We start from the raw sequence: 15,440 nt of genomic DNA on the forward strand, positions 1-15,440 counted from the left end.
TATAGATTATGGTGTCTCTAAAGATGGAGTTACAGAGCGCATTTCACGCACAGGTTCCCCCTATTCGCTCATTCTGGGTTGAAGGCCTGTTAGATTCTCAAGTAGCTTAGCTGCCGTGGATCCGACGTGTACATAAATCATAGTAACAGAAGTGGGTAGAAAGCTATAGGTTCTTAAGAAAGTTACATATACAAAGCTATGGAGCTTCAGTTCAAGGAGGCAGGGCCAGATGACTGCAGGTGGATGAACCCAAGGAAGCATTTCGTGCAAGAGGAGAGGGTGGCCTTTGCATTTGGCTTTCACGGTTGATTCTGGAGATGGAAGCGATATGGGTTGGGGACAATGTCAAGGGTCCCATATTATGGCTGCAAACCAGGGTTCTCATACCCTCTGAACAGCATGTCAGTAGCTTCTCCCTGATTTATCTTTAAAGAATGAATTGGATATGTTAGAAATGCGTTGCTGTTTTCCCTGGAGGGCTAGACATGCCATCAGTGTAGGACTCTGTTAATATCGCAGCCGCTTCTATACTGCAGCGTATTACCCCTTTGTCAAATGTAGTTGAAGTCAAGTTTGCAGTGAAACACTGTTATGATAAAAGGCCCTGGAGGAAAGACGTGGTTTCCCTCTAGCTGTGGGGAATGACCACAGACTTCTGTATGTCCACACATCCCGTTTCCTAAAGCTGCGACCTCAGACGCACTCTCGTGGTTTATGCAAACACACAGGGATCAGGCCGTTTACACTCCCTGACCAGAAGGCGTCCTTTTCTGATTGACAATAATGACTTCTCCTCCCAATGGGAACCCATCAAAAAGATCTTTACTCTCTGAGCTCAGGGGTCCCACCGAAGTCCTCAGTGAAATCTGTTTTTTAGGTCATGAGATCTGTGCGCTGATTGGATAGAATGCCCACGATTCAGTCATCCTGCCACAGAATTCAACAGGTGATATTCCTTTTAACCCCAGGGATATGAGATCTCTGTTCCAGTCTGCATTTAAAAAATACATTTCCTTCTGCTGTCACACATTCTGAACGATTGTGTCAACCTGATACAATTAGTTTACCAAATAGTCATCCCTTAACCCCGTTTTAAAGGTAAGGAGTCCTTGATATCCACTGAGGCGGCTAATTTGTCTGTGTTCCCATACTGAGTTATTGGTATTTTTAGCGAGAACAAGATACATAAATAAACAACAAAAATCTGATACTGTTTGCATTTTGACCTGTCACTGCTTAACAGCTGTTCAGTGTAAAAATCCCATCAGGGCTGTTGAAGTATCAAAAGCATCCCCGTTGCAAATTTGGGCCTGGGAAAAGCCAGCACTTTAAAGGGACACAGGGTTTATGCTGACCTTGCCGTCCTGACGCACGGCCAGGAAGCGTGGGCTATGGCTCTCGGTGTGTGCGACTGTGCCCTGGGCAGGTACGGGCTGTGTTCAGAGCAGGGGTTGGGGAGCATGAGAACATGCACCCCCCCCAGGTCAGGGCAGTGGTATAGGAGCTCCAGACCACCATCCTACAGATAGCGGTTCCCTTATGGAAGGGGCGGGTGGCCCCCAGCTTCCCGTGATGCCTGAGTCAGAGCTTCAAGCCCCTGGAGGCTTTGCTCGCAGAGAGAAAGCAAGTGAACCACAGAAACACCACCTCCACCTTCCCCAGTGGCTCCCCTTCTGACCTACGCCTCAAGGTCACAGATCTCTGGTCCCCTGCCTTTGTTATGTACACCCTGATCCTAAGTGTCCCATTCAAACCCACCACTTCCAGTGGCACTGGAGTGCTGGTAACCCCATACCCAGCCCCCGGCCCTGCTTTGGGAGCCCGAACACCTGCATCCAGTTGCCCCCACAATATGGGGTGTGGCTGCTTGGTGGGTACATCCTGGTTAACAGATCCTTATTAGAGACCTTATTCCCCAATGCCACCTGTCCCCCACCACCCGCTTGAAGCAATCTCACTGAGCAGTACTATTCTGCACACAGTAAATCAGCCCCAAAACTGGGGTTCTCTGCTGCCACAAAGCCCCTTTCTTTGACCCGCCCTATGCCCCATATTCCAACAGCAAGTCCTGTCAACTTCATGTCTTAAATATACCTGGCATGGGCCCGCTTTTCTCAGTCCCATCAATCACGTCTCTGCGGGCTCATCCCCCATGGGGTGTCCCGGAAGTCTCTCTGCTTCTTTCCCATGTCTACAACCCGTGATGCACCCAGGCACATGGGTGAGCTTTCATGAACATATGCTCCACGTCCCATATGGAGTTTCCCAGGGCGACTGACAAAGTCCGGCACATTGGGTGGCTTCACAACAAGAGAAAGTGGTTCTGTTCCTCTGCAGACCTGACATCCTGAAGAAGGGGTCTGCAGGGCCGTGCTCCCCCTGAAGGCGCTCGGGAAGGGTCCGTCCTTACCTCTCCCAGCTTCTGGTAATCCGCAGCGTTCCTTGGCTTGTAGACATGTTCCTCCTACCTCTGCCTTCACATGGCACATCTTCCTCTCTGGAAACACTCCCCGTGCAGTTTCCCCGTGCACGGAGGACACGTGGAGTCTGCACCTTGCATGGACACAGCCCCGCCTTGACCGAGTGCCCTTCATCCTCCTCTTTCTGGCCTTTTTAGGTCCCCCAACACCCTCTTCTTGTTCCCACCCCAGGGCCTCTCCATTGGCAGTTCCTTCTGTTGGAAAGTTCACCCCCAATCTTGGACTGGATGTGATCCATCAATCCCATGCAGCCTCTACAATATCTCCCTGGACCGAGTCAAAAGTTCTCGCCCCTCCCACCATCACACCACCTTATTTTAATTCCTTGCACATCTATTCAACATGCTTATTAATATATTTGCTCGTAGCCTGCTTTCTTGTTATAATGTGAGACCCACGGGAGCAGGGGCCTGGGCTGCCTTACCATGCTATCCCCATGCCTGCAACAAGCAGGCAGCAGGTGTTCAGCCAGTACCTGCTCGAGGAACAGTGAGCGCTTTCCAGATTTCTCTTCCTTCTGCTCCTGATATGCTACCTATTTCCCTAAAATGCACTCCCCGCTCCCCCATCTGGGACCAGAGCCCCTTCCCTAAGGTTTTCTGAGTGACGCCGTTTGGAGCATACTGCTTCTTTCTCACAGCAGAACATTTCCTGTAGTCTCAGAAAAGACCTGCTCAGGCTTTCATTTCTGTTCCTCTCCCAAGTCAAGGTCACCCTGAGGAAGGCTGTGCCCCCACCTTCCTTTTACTCTGCCTAAAGGCAAGTAATAAACATCAACGGGATGGATAAATTAAGTCTATAGATGGTGTCTGCAGAAGCACGGGGGACAGAAATCAGACTCTCCTGAGTGCTCAAGAATGTAGGCTTCTTTCCCGTGCAGAGAAATGCTTTCAGAATCTCCTGCTGCTAGCATGAAGATAATACCCCATCTGGAATCTTTCCTCCCCCAGCTGTGCATATGCCAAAGGCCGTTGATTGGCTTGTGTCCCTGTCACTCATGTGTGCCTTCGGGCAGCCCCTGAATTTGGCATCTGCCTCCTTCATGCAAGGACACGTGTTCCAGACAGCAATTGATACTTTTATTGGGAAGAAAATAACAGCAAGAGGCTCTGGTAGTTTACCTGAAGGGTGTGTTCAGGTTCTGTCTTTAGATTTTTGACATTTTCATATGCTTCCCAAGAGCAGGCCCACAGGGATCAGAGTTTTGTGTGAGCCCAGGAGGTACCCTGGAAGCTTTGCACCTTTGAAAGACAATCACGTGTTGTGTTCATTGATCAGCTCAGTCATTCAGTCAAATTTGTGCATTCACATACTGACTGTATGCAGCATACCAGGCATAGGGCCAGCCTCTAGGGTGCAAGGGCAAAGAATACAGGGACCCTGACTTCTCATGGCTCACAGCTTATTGTGGAAGTGGAGATCTAAAGAAATCGTCACCTTATAACGAACTGGCAAGGGAGCTCTCGAGAAGGAACAGTTTGAGGTGCTCCACCCAACCTGGGAATTCAGAGCGCCTCACAGGAGGCTCACCTTTTGCAGGCTGATATTTTTTAATGTTGACTAGGAGAGGAAAGGTGGGGAGTCCACTGCAGGCAGGCGTGAGGTGCTCGCAGTAAACCAAAAGCAGTTTGGCGTTGCTAGAGATGAAAATGTAAACAAGGGGCATCAGGTGGCGTGGCTGACGGGGTAGCTACATCCAAGTGACTGTGTCCCGTGGGAATGAATATTTAGAGTCACTGGCTTGGAGTAGTAGTTAAAACTGGAGGTGAAGAGTATCACCCAAAGCCTGTGTAAGGAGAGGGTACAGGAGTGGAAATTAGGAGAGATTCAGGAATGCCAAGTGTCAGGTCTCTTGTCTTTAACATGGGCATAATAGGATTGCTGTCATAGGAATGCCATGGAGGATCGTTGAATCAAACTGAGGAGTAGAAGCCAGTGCATGCCAAGTGTGAGTAAACCTAGGCAGTGAAAGGTGGTCTCCCCTAGAGTGACAGATCTGGAATGGCAGGTGTGTCATTTTACTCAACACTTCTATCCCCAGAATGTACAACAGTGCCTGACCTGTTCTAGAAAATCATTTTTGACTGAATACATAAACAAACCAACAAAAACTGCTTTTGAAGGATAAGCAGTTTCAGTTGGGGAGGACACGGAAGGAGGGGCATGGCCACACTGTTAAATCGATCGGTATTGGCAGTTGATTGGATATTGGGTTCGAGGGAATGGAAGACATCAGACATGTCTCGTGTTTTTGGCTTGTGTGATTGGGTGGACAGAGGTTCCCTTTAGGAACGAGGACTTGTGGACAGAGATCTGTATTTTGTTGGCATGTGGGGAGGGAGGTATATGAGATCATTTGGTGTTAAAGGAGAAGAGGGTCAAAGAGCAGAATTTGAGGAGCTCTCACTGAAAAGGTGTGTTGGAAACAATGCTGATCTGACAGAGACATGGAGAGAGTTAGTGGGGAAATGAGAGCAAAACGAGAGAGAAGACAAGATTCCACCGGCAGCACGGGGGTGTCAACCCTTCCTGATAAGCCTGTTGCCACCTCATTGTCCCACATGCGCTGTGGTCCTCACCCAGCCTCCTCTGGCAGATGACTCTGCTTGCTTCTGCAGAGAGGAAGCCGAAGCCTTCGTTTGGGAACACTTTATGCTTTCCGCCCTTGTACATTCCAATCTACCAGCATCCGCTCTGCTGGTCCTTCCCGGGATAGAGAACGTTCCTCCTCCTTTCCGAGGTCAGTCCTCTTGCTACACTTTCGATTTCACTTCTCACCATCTTCTCCGCAATCTGATATTCTCAGTCATCCTCCTGTCTTAACTATCTCTGTTGATGTTTACGCAAGAAAATTAAACGTGCTCCTATCTTTTCCGTGACAGTGTCTTTCTCTGGCAGCCTGCCTCCCTGCATAGATAAGTGTCCGCAAAGAACTTGAGAAATGTCCCACCTTCCACCACCCTTCCATCCATACGGCCCCTGCCCCGACCTTCCCACTGAAAATATCCTTATGAACATCACATGCGTAATAAATGCCATGGTCAGGATTGATGCACCCACCTGACCCCCAAAATCTAAATTCAGTCACTTAGAGCAAGGATTTGCAAATGATGGCATTTGGGCCAGTGGGAGCATGACATGTGATTTTTGTCAATAAAGTTTTATTGAAACACAGCCACTCTTGTGTTTGGTCCCCCAGCCCTGCTGCTTTGGACATGCGGCAGTGTAGTTTGGGAAAGAGTCTCACAAAAGCTAGAATAGTTATTATTTGGCACTTCAGAGAAAACGTTTGCCAAGCCCTGGCCCAGATGTTTAGTGGTTTGATTGATGTATTGCTTGCTAGCCACCCTTCACTTTTCCAACCATGAGCATTAATTTTAAGGGTATTTCTCAATATACTTTCCCCCTCATTTGAGTACTGACATCAGAAGGTTGCTCTTTACTTTTGCCTGATAATATAGGCTGATAGAACCCAATGGTTTTGTCATATTTCGCATCTGTAATTTGTGGGGTTCAGCCCCTGGAATAAATAAATCAAGAAAAATGTTAAATGTAGCATGTTAGGCAAGAAAGTATTTAGTGCCGACTATACTCCTCACGTTCCTTCTTACGGTTTTGCCTCAATCCAGCGAACGGGTGTTACCCAGATCAGGGGGAAAATGACAAATAGAATATTTCATAAAAGTCCGTGCCCGGATCAAGCATCCAGATGGGTAACATATGCTCCAGCCATTAAAAGTGATTTGACCTGCTGGGTGGCAGGTCTCAAAAGCATAAAAATAGAAACGAGGCTCGGCAACAGCTCCTCCTCACAAGAGTCTCAGAGTAAATTGTAGAAGAATTTTCTCTGCACTTGTCTGGAGAGGTTCAGTAACTCACAGCCGTCCTCCCTCTGTGACTTCCCATCATGTCCAAGTGCCATCTAGATGTGGAAAGTGTGGATTTGACAATTACCCGGCCAGATTGTAAATTTGGACCACGGCTTTTTTTCCTCTGCACGTACGTTTTCAGAAAGAAAAAAAAAGAGAGCTAGAGAGGAAGAATGCCAATTCCTTAACCTGTTTGTCTTTTGTCTGTCCTGCAAGGCCATCTTCTACTTGGCTCAGCATTTTTTTTTCTCCTTCACAAGCCAGTTCAACATCTTTTGACCCAGGGCTGGTGAGAGGCACCCCTGTGCTTCCTGTGGGCTCCCAGTGTCACTGTGTGTGGGTAGGTCTGAGCTATCTTTGAAGGCGTGGGGTTTCTGCAGTGTGCAATCCTCATTCACAGGTCTTTGTGTTCCCCGGGGACTCTGTCTGTCAGAAAAGCGCAGCTCCGAGTAGCACATATTCTAGATCCCCACCTGCACTGTCACATACTTGCTGTGTAACCTGCACCAGCATTGTGTCAAGTGTGAAATGGGGTACCTGCCTCGTGGACAGATGGTGAGGGATGAGTGATTAACACCCGCAATGAGCTTGCGTAGTTCCTGCGACAACAGGGCAAACTGTTTCACCAGTATTCCTGGTCACACTGAGCCACGCTTGGTGTTCAGTGGTCGCGTCCCTGTGACCTTCATTCTGTGGCAATCACAGCAGTTCCTGGGACAGCTGCGTGCTGCCTCTTCAATCCTGACGGACACATTCTGTGCATGTCCTTTTCGATGGAATATGGCAGGGAGAGGAAGGCTACAGCTAAAATGCCATCTGACAAGCAATGGTATTTGCTTGTCAACACATGCCTGGCCACGTGTGATTCCATGACCCCAAATGTTTTTCCCAGAGGCAGAGTGTGCATGGATGTGTTTAGGATCTGTTAAAAGTTTTAAATATATACGTGTGTGTGTGTGTGTGTGTGTGTGTGTGTGTGTGTGTGTGTGTGTATGTTTTGCCACTGCTGTGAAAACACTGCTCTTACAGCTTTAGGAAACTACATGAGATTTTGTTTGTTGATCAGTTTTCTGAGTTTCTGAATATAAATTCAGAACCGTGAGCCTTAGGATGATACTCCTGGGGGTTCAGATTTTCCAGGCTGAGCATATCCCCAGTAGAGTTTGTCTTCAGAAAACCAGCTGGGGGTGAACCCACAGGCTGCCGCCAGAGCTGACCTGCCGGGGGGTCGGTACGCGGTCTGTGGGGGCTGCGATACAGCAGGCTCCCCTGCGCCCTCCTCCGGGTGCTCTGAGCATCTCACCTGGGCAGAGGGACAGCCCTGCTCTGCACCCCCCGTGGAACTGTGTCCACCAGGGACACTGTGGCTTGGTGCTTTATTGAGGATCTTGAGTCTCTGGCAAGGCATGACGTTACCAGGGTCTCTCCGGGAGTTTTGTTTGCAGAATGGTGATGCACTGAGCTTCCATTGACTTTTCTTGCATCACCTGGAGGTCTGGGATCTCAGCAAAGTCCCTAGAGCAGAACAGATCCCTGACCTTGGATCATGATGTGTGCACACACCTTGGCTGCCTCTGTGGATTTCTGTGACACTCTCTGACCTGTGGGTGGTTGTCCACCACAGGACGATCCAGTTCATTTTCACAACACACTGTGTGCACATGGATAGGCATTTATATAAATGGTAATAGAGATGGAAAGACTATTTGGATTACTTATGGTGAAAATAGCAATCATATTTACTAAAAACAAGTATTTCCATTGCTACATTGTTTTCAACTTTCTTGATGTATAATTAACTAATAATAATTGTATGTATATATATATAAGCTGTACAAGATGATGTTGGGATACATATATCCACTGTGAAATGATAACCACGATCAAGCTAAGTAACACACCAATCACCTCATATAGGTACCCTGTCCTTTGCTTTTGTGGTGAAAGCGCTTCCGATGCACCCTCTTGGCCACCTCAGGTGTACGTTGCAGTATTGCTGGTGATACTCGCCCTGCTGCACAGTCGAGCCCCAGATTTATTCTTCTCGCATGACTGAAACTTTGTACCCTTGGACTACAACTGCCCTCTTCCCCCGGCCCCAACCACTGACTCCACCGTTCTGTTTTCTTCTTCTCTGAGTTGCCTATTTTAGATTCCACAAACTTGTCTTCCTGCCTGGCTTATTTCACTTGTCCTAATGTCCTCCAGGGCCACCCATGTTGTTGCAAAGGGCAGGATTTCCTTCTTTTTTAAGTCTGAATAATAGTCTAGGGTGATATATAGTAATATATATGTATATATATATATATATCACTGTATCTAATACATATACAACATGTAATATGTATTATGTAATAACTATATGATAACATGTATATATTAATAATATATATGTTTGTATATATATTATTATATGCCACATTTTCTTTACCCACTCACCCACTGATGGACCTTTAGGTTGTTTCTCTGTCTTGGCTATTGTGACGAGACGTAGCGAGTGCTGGCGAGGATGCGGAGAAAGGGCACCCCTCCTATGCTGGGTTGCTGGGAATGTAAATTGTTGTGGCCAGTGTGGGAAACAGGCTGGAGGTTCCTCAAGAGATTAAAAAGAAAACGATGAGATCAGGCAATCCCAGTTTTGTGTACTTACCTAAAGGAAATGAAAATCATAATCTCGACAAGATACGTGCACCCCCACGTCATAGTGGCGCTTTTCACGGTAGCCAAGATGTGGGAAAGTACTGTTTTTAACAGCCACCTTCTGTCTTGCTCTCTCCCGGACTAGCAAGTGGGGGGGGCGCCCCTCCCCTTCACCGGGTGACCCTGTAAACCGTCCCTGGACATTGCCTTCTACCTGAAAGACGACGCGCTTGTTAACTCCCGGGAGGATGAGGAAGGCGTTCAGTGCCACGGTCCTTCTCACGCGTAAGGTTTGGATTTGTCTTTCTTAGTTTCCAAATCCTCCTACCTGTGATCTTCGTCAGGCAGCGTCCAGACAAGCCGGCTCCGATTGTGTTGCCACAGAGATGAAGTGGTTTTGAGGAGTTGCTTCGATCCTCAGGCTCTGGTGTCGGGTGAGGCAGGGTTCATATCGCACTCTGCAGCCGGCCGGGTGAGCAACCTTCAGCGCATTGCCTGCACAGCTCAGATGTTGTGTCTGTGAGGTGCAGAGAGGTACGCGTGTCCCCATGGTGTACGTGCAAGGGTGTGAGATACAAAATGCATGCATGCCACGGTGTGTGTCACCCGGGCCGCGGTCGATGGAACTGAGCCATTAGAAGCAGTCCTCATACAAGCCTGTGAGGTCATTCACGCCATTCTCCCTACTCCGACCTTGGGAAGGCAGGTTCTTAGTTAAGGCGGGAGCATGTACATGTGTAGCTACAGGAATGTGCACTTTGATACCTAGGTGTGCATCTCCACGTCTCCATCCTTACCTGTATCTGGGTCTAGGTCGTTATCTGTATGTTCAGTAAAGCTTTTACTTTGGAATCAGTTTAGATTGACAGAAGCACTGCAAGAAGAGTAAGGAGAACTCCTATTTGCTCTTCCCTCAGCATCCTCCAGTCTTACCTTTCTGCATCCCCAGAGTCTATATCTGTCTAGAAATTAACCTGGGTGCCTCACAAGGAACTGAGCTACGGATTCTCCATGAATGCCCTTTTTCTGTTTCAAAAAACCCGCCATGCCACATTGCATCCGGAAGATAAACTGTCAAAGGGTGCTTTCCATTCTCTTAGTATTTTGGGGTCCCTCCCGTGGATTTATTCTGTTTCTTTTTAACCCATGGGGCGATGAGTACAGTACAGAAGCCAGTTCATTAGACCGGCTCTTTCATAGTTTGTAGCCATTTTGTTGTGTTGAAATTCAAAGAGAAAATGCTGCGAGCTCAGTCTGCTAGGGGAAGAAGTGGGTGGACACTCTGGGAGCTTGGTCTCCTAGGAGAAGCAGGTGCACATGCGAGAGCTTCATCTGCCGCAGAGACAACCAGACGGTAATTCCCACATTGAGGTCGCTCCCACAGCTCGCCCGGCTATTGACACCTTGAGGAAACTATGGAGAACTCCTTAAACTTCCCAAATCTAGGGTGTGGCATAAAAGGATTTCGGTGGGCGGTCCTCAGCGACAATCCCATCCACAGTCATCACAGTTCTGTCTACCCGCATGAGAAACAGCATCAAGACATGAGGATTCCCTTCAAGATCCTTAAACCTCTATCTAGGGCGATTCACCTTTTACGTTTAAGTGGGGTTTATGGCCGGGCATTATGTCCCTGTGATGAGCCAGTGTTCTGTTCTCAGCTTCCTTCATTTAATTCCTCATATCAGCCATTGGTTTGAAAATGCCTTTTCTAGTCGCTGAACTTCGGCTCTGTCCCTCCCAGCCTCGGCTCCTGGGTGTATCACTCCGGTGGTGTGCAGCTGTGTGCGTACCTTGTTATAGAGCCACGGGGGGAATTACCCTGGGGGATCGACACATCTGGTTTTCCAGCCACCCAGTGCTGCCTGCATGGTGCAGCCGTGCCTCTCTGAGCCCTGTGCCACCACACTGCCATCTCCAGCCCTCAGGGCCCACAGTGGGAGGCTGTGGTGAGCACCTTCCGTGACGTGCCCATGGACGTTTTGACCCACTTGTCAGCTCACCACTGCAGCCCCAGCCAATCCCCCCCTTCCTGCCCCATCTGGTTATATTCAGTCACTTCCTAGGTACCAAGCTCGCCTCCCCAACTAACCAACGAGAGCTATACTGGTGATCAAATAAGAGCAATGATGGATGTCGAAAATGGCCATTTGGGGTCTTTTTTCCTGTCTTCCAGGCACTAGGCTCTGCACATGAGCTCATGATCCCATGTTGTAGTCCCGCACCACACGTGGTCCTACAAGGCTCAGGATGGTGGATTCAGTCCCCCAGGGGGCACAGACCTGGTGTTTTGTTTGCAGCGGCTGCTCTAACAGATCACGCATTTGCTGCCTGAAGCAATGCAGTTGATGATGCAATGCTTCTGGAGCCAGTTCAGATGTGCAAAATGGGCCCATCTGGGCGAAAATCCAGGTGTTCCTTTCTGAGGGTTTTCAGGAAACCCCGTGTCCTTTTCCAGTATCGGGAGGCCACCTGCAATCCTGGGCTCAGGGCACCTTTGTCCCTCTGCAAAGCAGCTACCTAGCATCTCCCAGTTCCTCTCTTTCACTACAAGGCCTGCTTCTCTGGTTCCGATTCTCGTGTCCCTCTCTCACCCTTACCAGCACCTTGGCGATGACAATGGACCTCCTCGGCTAACCCGGGATAATCCCTTTTCCATACATGCTACCATATCCCCAGACTGGGGGGATTTGGACATGGAGCTTTTGGGCATCATTATGTGGGCTCCCATACCTGGTAAAAAGTAGCAATGGCGTTTGAACTTCCTGAGCCCAGAGCCATTCCCTGGAGCCCTCTATTGCTCTGAGATTCGAGGCTCCAGGATCGCAGAGCCGTCACTCAGGACCACAGCGCCGTGCTGGGTCTGTGTCAGGCATAGCAGTGACCGTGTCCCACGTCCCCTTTTCACCGTCCCTTGTACTGAATTGCTCCTGCATTCTCACTGAATCCATGTAATTAGAGCTTGCTTCTCCCCAACTGGCCACCCACACTGAGCAAGCAACGAGATGCACTGAAGGGAGCGGCCACCTGAGCATTGAGCAAACATACATCTCCCCGTTCCCTCTCCTTTGGCATTTTAGGGGGAAAAGCAAATAACTGGGAAGGAGGCATTCGGATTCCAGGCATCTTCCGATGGCCAGGAGTGCTTCAGGCTGGGCTGGAGATCGACGAACCCACGAGCAACATGGATGTGTTTCCGACGGTGGTCAAGCTTGCCGGATCGCCGCTACCTGAGGACAGGTACCGTGACGCCGGGGTGCTTGCTGTGGGCTCATTCGCATTATGCAGGCATGCTCTGGCTTTGCCCGTGTTGCAAAACCAGTCCAGCTTGCTCCCTCTGGCTGGACTTGTTACCCACGTCCCGTTATGGGACTTCCTGGCAGGCCTGCAGATGTGAAAGCGCCCTGTCAGTCCCGCTATCCCAGCAGGAAATAAACCCTGAGGCACCACGTGGATGGATGCCCTTCCGCAGAGCCTGTCTCCCATTCTGTGCCCTTCATGGGCTGCTCATAGGCCTCTCGCCCCCCAGCCCCCGCCCCAGGTGAGCCCCATACCTTCCCTTTCAGCCCCGGGCAGCAACGATTCACGGCAGCAGAAAGCAAGGCACCTAGTTCCCCAGGAAAGGGCCCCATCCCCAGCGGCTCTCCATTTTGCAAGTTCCAAATGAAATTCTTTCTCTTAAATTTAAACGCAACTTCGGTGACATGGCCAACCGTTCCTTCTTGAGTGTTATTACCAGTCTGAGGAGATTTAACTGACGCGCACTGATTAATTGTTTGCATTAGTTCGGTGGCAGGCCAGGCCGGTGCTGTGAAGGTGGGCTGCAAATCTCATTTAAATCAGCTGCCAGCAAGAATGAAGGGGGAAATGCGAAAACGGAACAACAGCTTAGGAGGGGCTGAGCCCGTGGACACATTCGCTTACCTCCCTGGCTTCCAAACTTGGTTTGCTGCTTATTTTTCTTACTGTTTTCCACCTTCTGCTTTGGGAACCCCTTACCCCAAACACACGTGCATGTGCACACACACACACGCACACACACACACACACACACACACACACGCGCGCACACACAGCAATGGGAAAGGCGGAATGACCGAGTTCAGCCATCCTCACACCTCATGGTCTGAAGACCTTTGTGTGCTCCTCCGTGACTGAGGCGTTTATTGGGTTGTATATATTGACATTGACCCTAGGAGCAGTTAAGCGTGAAGAAAGACGTAAAACACTGGGCACCCGAGCACGCGTTCGCTCTGCTGACCAGCGCCTGCCCTGCAGCCACTGGGAAAGGCCCCATGTCCTCTCCGGAATGCATGGCTATGCAAAGGACAGGAACCGTGTGTGTTACTGTGAAAATGGTGTTGGCCGTGCAGACCTCCTGAGAGGGTCTCGGGGACCCGCGTGGGCGCCTGCTTTGGCAGCAGCTGGTTCTGTGGGTAAGAGCAGACAGCCTCGAGCCTGTAATGCCTGGCTTCACAGCTGGTTAAGGGTTTAACCGACTGGGCCTCGATTCCTTGTCTGGGCAACAGGTTCAGTAGCAGCCCCGACCTTCCACGTCTGCAGAGCATGCCAAGTGTCGCAGAGGAAATGCCTGTGCGTTTGCGATTTTTGTTCATGCTTAGGGAGAGTTCTGTCTGCTTCCACATTTAACATTCATCCAGACTCATAGAATCATAACATCGGAGGGTTGAACGGGACTTTTAAGATCTACGCTAGTCAACTTATTCTTGTTCTGCCCTAGCGACAGACAGACACTTGGCAGCCGTACCCGACAGAAAGTCTCTTCTTATATGAAGCCAAAAATCTCACTCCCTGTTACATCTACTCCTGGGCCCTGGCTCTTTCCCTTGGAAAACTTAATATTTTGTTAAGTAGCTCGCACAGAGTGTCCAGGTAATTTCATTAATGGCATTTTTCTGTCAGGGCTCATGATATTCAGATGAACGCAGTTCTGCTCTAAGTGGGTTTCCATCCAGTTGGGGAAGGAAACAGTTCAGAGACAAAGGTAGAAACGCAGAGGGAAATCTTGCCGCTGCTGCGTCCTACCCACCCCCGGGTCTGGGGCTGCTGGAGGTTGCTCTGGTTTGCTGGTACGTGCCCCTGGAGGAAGGAAGTGGGCTCCCTCTTAGGCAGACCCCAATGTCTTGTATGTGGGCCAATGGTCATCAGCAGAATTCTTTCTCAATACTGAAGGGTCTTCTCATGGCTCTCAGGGACTCTGGTTTACCGAAACCAACCCTCTGGTACTGTCTCTGGGTTCAGCCCCAAGGCCTTATAAAATGCTATTATCCTCCTAGAACCAGCACAGGTAAGAAAGCAGGAATCTGCTTTCCAGTTCCTTTGTGGAGATAAAATGATCACACAGTATCTCTTTTAAATCATGTCGCCAACCAGGTCCAGAAAACGTGTTCCCTGGAGACGCTGAATGCGTAAAGCAAGGATGGTCAGCAGGGTGACCCTCTCCCCTTCCCCCAGGGGCCATCCATCAATATCTGGACATTTTTGATAGTCCTGGCTCTAACTGCTCCTGGCATCTGGTGGCTAGAGGCCAGAGATGCTGCCTAGCACCCTACAGCGTTGTGGGGCACAAGACAGCCCCCAAAGACCGAGTGAGTCAGCCCAGTACACTAACAGGTCTGAGGTGGGGAAGCCCTGCTCTGCCCCTTATCTTTGCTCATTGATGGCGTATGGTAGAAAGGAGAGCCTCATAAAGACTTTTCAATAAAAGCACCTGGACACAGTGCTCCTATTCATATCCATCTGTAAATTTGATACACAGATCTCTACTCTTTAAATAGCCTCCACTTTTTCCCACTATAATTTCTGGAAATGAGCTTTCCTCATTTCTTGCTTGAGTAGTATCGCATTTACATCTCTCCAGAGAATCAAAACTCATTCAGCAAGTTGAACCTAAGCTGTCGGGGGAATACTTCACGAGGGGCCCTCACTTCTTTCTGCATGTTTTGTAGGAACAGAAGTGTTTCATTTCCGAAGACCCCTAAGCCTTCAAGGACAATCTTGTAATTCTTCAGCATCATTTTTGTGTCTACTTAGGGCCTTTCCTGACCAACCAGAGCTTGGTGGGAGATGAGATATCAATGCAGGCTTTCTGCTTAGGTGAAAAAGAAGCTATCATTCCACTCCACGGTGTGCTTCTCTGAGAGTCCTCTCTGCAGTGAATTTTCCCATCTTACATGAGTGATTCATTTGCATTCAGTGGCATGGTTTATGTAAAGAACTTGCAGTTCCATCACCCCAGGCATGTTCAGAAAGCTAGATCCCCCTGTGCTCCAAATAAGCTGATTCTGGAAATACACGGGTGGGGGGGGGGGGGCAACCATTTCTGTGTGATATGAAACCTAGGCAACAGAGACTTAAGCAAAGAAGAGTACAATGCCTAAATGCAGTCATTCATTAAAATGGAAAACCTCTCTGTCGGTCTCATCTTTGC

The 15,440-nt window shown here is 49.2% G+C and overlaps 1 protein-coding gene across 8 annotated transcripts in view; it reads left to right on the forward strand.

Annotated features, from left to right (window-relative positions):
* The window catches only part of LOC118935932 (steryl-sulfatase), a 461,597-nt gene that overhangs the window by 99,727 nt on the left and 346,430 nt on the right, over nucleotides 1-15,440 (forward strand). For 7 of the 8 annotated variants that reach the window (XM_036932583.2, XM_036932584.2, XM_057495301.1 and 4 more), the window contains one exon: nucleotides 12,070-12,229. In XM_036932583.2, the coding sequence (XP_036788478.2) occupies nucleotides 12,070-12,229 (160 nt within the window). Of the gene's footprint in view, nucleotides 1-12,069; nucleotides 12,230-12,555; nucleotides 13,002-15,440 lie in introns of those variants that run through there. The other variant, XM_057495302.1, reaches the window with a different exon arrangement.

Source organism: Manis pentadactyla, chromosome X, assembly GCF_030020395.1.
Source record: "Manis pentadactyla isolate mManPen7 chromosome X, mManPen7.hap1, whole genome shotgun sequence".
Lineage (NCBI taxonomy): Eukaryota > Metazoa > Chordata > Mammalia > Pholidota > Manidae > Manis > Manis pentadactyla.